The following is a 5,360-nucleotide window of genomic DNA, read 5'->3' on the forward strand; positions in this document are numbered from 1 at the left end:
GAAAAAAAAAAAAAAAAAAAAAGTTACCTCATCCTGCTAGGAATCCTATATTGGGGCACTTCTTAAAAACTATAATTACCTACAGGTTTCTACACATGCTACCACTTCTTATATTTGTCATGGTATCTGCACTAACCGAACTCATCAAAGTCAAATCCTTCACGGGGATTGGGATATCCTAGAAAAAAGAACAATAAATTAAGTAAAAAAAAAAAAAAAAGCTTAAAATCCTTTAAATTCACAGGTTGATTTTTTTTTACCTTTGTACAAAATCCCTTAAAATTTCATTTTCCTTATAAATTATATTAATGTTTCTTATTTAAAGTAGCATCATGAAATTTTATAAATTAATATCCAATGTCATCAGCTTACTTCTTCCTGTCCACTTACATTTCCTGTCTCAAAATTCTGTGGTACAGCATGAAAATTTATCTTTCTATATTCTAAAATTACTCTATGACTTCTATGTGATTCTAATTAAAATTAAAAGATAGAGAAAGGCTTAATAACTGCTTTAAAAGTTGATCTGGAATGTAAGGAAACTTCCTGAACCTAATAAAGGCCATATATGAAAAACACACAGTTAACATCATTCTCAGTGGTAAACAACTAAAATCTTTTCTCCTAAGACCACAAATAAGACAGGCTGTCCACATTTGCCACTTCTATTCAAATAGTATTGGAAGTTCTAGCCAGAGAAATTAGGTATGAAAAAGGAATAGAAGGAATCCACATTGGAGAGGAAAAAATAAAATTACTTGTTGGCAGATAACATGATCTTTTATGTAGAAAACCCCAAGGATTCCATATATTCACATACATGCAAAACCCTTTCTTTGCCCTAAGTATATATCCAAAAGAATTAAAAATAGGTACTCAAACAGATATGTGTACACCCATGTTCACAACAGCAATATTCACAACAGCAAAAAGGTGGAAACAACCCAACCCAAGGGTCTATCAACAGATGAATGAATAAACAAAATGTGGTATATACATATAATAGAATATTATTCAGCTGTAAAGAGGAATAAAGTTCCGATACATGCTGTGAGATAGATAAATGTTAAAAACATTATGCTAAAGTAGAATAAGCCAGACACAAAAGGGCAAGTATCGTATGGTTCCACTTACATGAGGTACCTAGAATAGGCAAATTCATAGAGACAAAAAGTGGAATAGTGGTTACCAGGTGCTGGGGAGAGGGGGGAATGGAGAGTTATTGTTTAATGGATAGAGTTTCAGTTTGGAATGAAGAAAAAGTTCTGGAGATGAATAATAGTGATGGTGGCACAACAATGTCAAAGTACTTAATGCCACTGAATCATACACTTAAAATGGTTAAGGTGGTAATAGAATAAAGTAAAAAGTTGACTTGGAAAATTAATATGAAAGTATCCTGGAAATTTCTAAAAAGCAAGTGTTTTGCCAGATCATAAAATTTACTGGGCTACAGTAAAAACAACACCCAAGAGACTTGATTCTGGCACAGGAATGGGTAGAGTTCAAAGGAGAAAAGAGGCTAAAACGCCTATGAATTCAGTGTATGATAAAAAGTGGCACCTTCAAATCAGCTGGGAGAAGAAAACATTCAGCAAATGGTGCTATTTAGCTTTTGCATATGCCATAATGAATTTCAGATGTACCAATGATTTAAATGCAAAAAACTAAGCCAGAACACGATTGAAATCTTTATATAAGAATAATGTCAGCATGGGGAAGATCTGAAGCTTTTATAAGAAAGATACAAAACTCATAGCCTTTAGGGAAAAGATGGATACATCAAACTACCTATTAATTTAAAACTTCTGAATATATGAATGACCACTGATGGGAGAACAGTTAAATAAAATATGGTATGTATTCAAGTCATCATTAAAAAGGGTAGGAATAAATCTAAATACAACCCCAATCCAAGACACTAAGTGGAAAAAGTGCAAGTTGCAGGCAAATATGTACAAATTGTCATTTTGTTTAAGAAAAAACACCAAACCACATGTGTGATTACACATCAAAAGATGCTGATGTACAGAAATAGATAAAAAGAAACCCTAAACTGTTAACAGTGATTAACTCAGGTAATGGACTAGAAAGAGAAAGAGAACTAATCTTTCACTGTGTATACTTTTGCAATGTTTGAAATTTTACAAAAATATATTTGTATACTACTCATGTAATTAAAAGTTATAAAAAGCAATCTATGCTCAATAATATAAAAAACTTAAAAGAAAACTGATCAGCAAAAATAAAGCAAAACTTGGAAAAAAATGTTCACTTCATATTAAAGGGGCTTTAATTTACAATGAGCTCTCAAATATCAACAAGAAAAATATTTTAGAAACCTAACAGAAAAATGGGCAAAAGACATGAATAAATAAACACAGATGATGAAAATGTTCAGCTTCATCAATAATTACAGGAATGCAAATTAAAACAAGACATCATTTTTCATCCATCACTTATAAAGTTCTTAATACTATCAGTAGGATAAGAGTTGCCAAACCTGGATAATTTGAAACTGGAGGCTTGGTAGGATGAGTAGGCTTAGGACCTAGGAAAATAAATTTGATTCTGTCAGTTCATCAGCCTTATGAATATAAAATTAGGGATTTAATTTTGATATTTGATTTTTTAAAAAGATTACCTACTTATTTATCAAAATGAAAAATACACATACTTTCTAAACTTTGCAGTTCTACTTCTGGGAATTTAACCTACATATATTTGCATAAGTACAGAAGGATGTATGTATAACACTGCTCACTACAGCTCTATATTTCATAATGGAAATCCTCACAGTTAACTAAGAATAAATCATAATAGTAATGTATTTGGGGTAAATATATGTATCTTTTAAAAAAAGGCATCCAAGTAGTATCATACTACATAATTTGCATCTTTACCACTATTTCTTAGATATTTTTTCACATTAGCACATTCATATCTACCTTAACACTATATATGTTGCTATTGATACTTTTGATACAGTCTTTCTCTAACTGATGATAAAAAATGATTGACAATCCCAGGAGGAATTCTGATTTTTGATTTTTTAAAAAAGATCCCTGTAGTTTCCCTTCTTTATAATTTTTTTTCATAAAATCAATTATCTCATCTTTCAAACACTAAGCTACATCAGTGTTTTACAAATCCTTTATGAAATACTTATAAGCATTTCAACTCTTTCAAAAGGATGTATCGACAGACTTAATATACATAGTGCATATACCCATGAGGAGTATGTGAGTAATCATGGATGGGTCAATGAATATAAATTTTACATGCAATCTAGTTTTGTTCATATGTCAGTCTACCAAAAAACGATCTCTTCTCCCTACCTCACTCACCAAACCTACAACACTCAACTAAGGTACTCAAGTAGGCTACCAAGTACCAGGTTCTTACAGGAATTATAAAAAGGTATTCTAATTACTATGCAAACATGCATAATTCCCCTCTATCGTTTAAAACATTAGGGAGATAGGAAATATATAAACAAATAAGAACCCAGTAATTGAGGTTTGAGTTCAACACCTTCTTTAAGCTAAAGGGATAGTAAACACCATGGAAATGATGTTAGTTGATTTAAATAGAGGCATACTAGAAGCCTGAGCATAGTCTAACCAGGCTAACACTCTTCCACAATTCCTATTGTCTCTTGCTTCCACTGCAAACAAAGTGAAGCCAGAGGCAGTAGTGCTGAAATAAGGAAGATAATTCCTTCTATTATATCAAAATAATCTCTCCAGTGTTAAGAATGGCGGTTGGTCAGTAGTCCCTGTAAAAAAAAATTCCTACATTTCATTAAATAAGAACTTTTCCTGCCTCTTAGTTGCTATGAAGTTTAGTTCTGTTCCCAAATAAAACTGTCCAGGAAAGAGTAAAAAACAATTATTATATGAAGGAGGGTAGTGTGGCAGGGAGGAGGTAGAAATACATGTCTTGTTCTGGAGACAGCAGAAATTTCCCAGTTTAAACGTACTACATAAAAAGAATTGAACTGTTGCATTCCAGGAAATCAAACACATACCCTGGACTAGGTAGGTACCCAGTAAAGAGGTCAACAGATCGCTTTCAAAAAGAATAAAATAATAGAGATGATGACACAGAAAACATACATATTAACATATAAAAGCCATGGACCTTCCTCTTCTCCAGTATTAACTCAAGTGGTGACTTAAGTCATATTAGCCACCTTTAAGAGCTTCCTGCATACCAGGCAATGTGCTAAGTGCTTTAAATGCATCCCCTTTAAGCCTTACTATCATTCAGTAAGGAAGGTACTAAATCATTTTACAAATGACTAAACACACTTAAAGACCACGTAACTTTCCCCAGTTCACATTCCTGTTCATATATGCAGACTGTAACAATTTTAGTCACTATGTCTAACAGCTAAAATTGTTGTATAAATGTTCTTCCTCCTTTCATTACCAAAAGTGATGAATGAGTGAACATCACCCGGAATTTAAATGAGACTTGAAAAATGTAAGCAGGAAGTTACTAAACCTGAAACACTGGAAGTTGAAAGTTTCGTACTGGCTAAAATTGTTGTATAAATGTTCTTCCTCCTTTCATTACCAAAAGTGATGAATGAGTGAACATCACCCGGAATTTAAATGAGATTTGAAAAATGTAAGCAGGAAGTTACTAAACCTGAAACACTGGAAGTTGAAAGTTTCGTACTGGAAGGAGTCAACACTGGAAAACAAAATAATGTAAACTGAATTGACCATTTGGCAATTATTACTCTCATTTCATTTATATGAATGCCTTTAAGTGTTGACTTATTTAGATAAAAATGTCTGCCCATTCTTCAATTTACTCTGAAAATCTGATGCAATCCATTTTTTATACATAAAAATATTGAACAAGAGACATTTATGTACCTGTATGACATGAATAAACCCTGGAAAAACATACAAAATCACAACAGCAGAATTCTATGTGAATTTTATATCCTACATCTGACATAGGAATGAATACCAGAGAGTTAAATACTAAAACTGCTTCTTTTCTATTATTCTGTTGATATTTAATGTCAAAGAAATTAAATCCAAAAAAAAAAAAGGAAAAAGGACAATGTTTGTACCTTTAAGACACTCTGGAATCGGAGGCTGCCAAGTGCTGTTACCTTCACAGACAACTGTGTCACTGCCATTAAGGTAGAAACCCTCGATGCATTCAAACATAACCATTGCTTTGTAGGAAAATTTTTTTCCAAATCCTGAAATCTGTCTTCCATTTTTGAGTACTGGAAATGGACACTTGACCACTGAAAAACGGAGAAACCCAAGAATTAATATAAATCTGCTTTAGCATAGGACCAGGAAAGGTAGTACAGAGTTGTAATTTCCAGT

At 32.4% G+C, this 5,360-nt stretch overlaps 1 protein-coding gene across 9 annotated transcripts in view; it reads right to left on the reverse strand.

The window, feature by feature from the left end:
• Positions 1 to 5,360, reverse strand: part of CD46 (CD46 molecule, complement regulatory protein) — a 31,889-nt gene that overhangs the window by 9,333 nt on the left and 17,196 nt on the right. For 5 of the 9 annotated variants that reach the window (XM_008579598.1, XM_008579597.1, XM_008579606.1 and 2 more), the window contains 4 exons: positions 5,093 to 5,275; positions 4,657 to 4,701; positions 2,504 to 2,551; positions 137 to 178 (listed from right to left, as the gene is read on the reverse strand). In XM_008579598.1, the coding sequence (XP_008577820.1) occupies positions 137 to 178; positions 2,504 to 2,551; positions 4,657 to 4,701; positions 5,093 to 5,275 (318 nt within the window). The remainder of the gene's footprint in view (positions 1 to 136; positions 179 to 2,503; positions 2,552 to 4,656; positions 4,702 to 5,092; positions 5,276 to 5,360) is intronic. The other 4 variants (XM_008579601.1, XM_008579602.1, XM_008579600.1 and 1 more) reach the window with 3 other exon arrangements.

Source organism: Galeopterus variegatus, unplaced genomic scaffold, assembly GCF_000696425.1.
Source record: "Galeopterus variegatus unplaced genomic scaffold, G_variegatus-3.0.2 Scaffold1921, whole genome shotgun sequence".
Classification (NCBI taxonomy): Eukaryota; Metazoa; Chordata; class Mammalia; order Dermoptera; family Cynocephalidae; genus Galeopterus; species Galeopterus variegatus.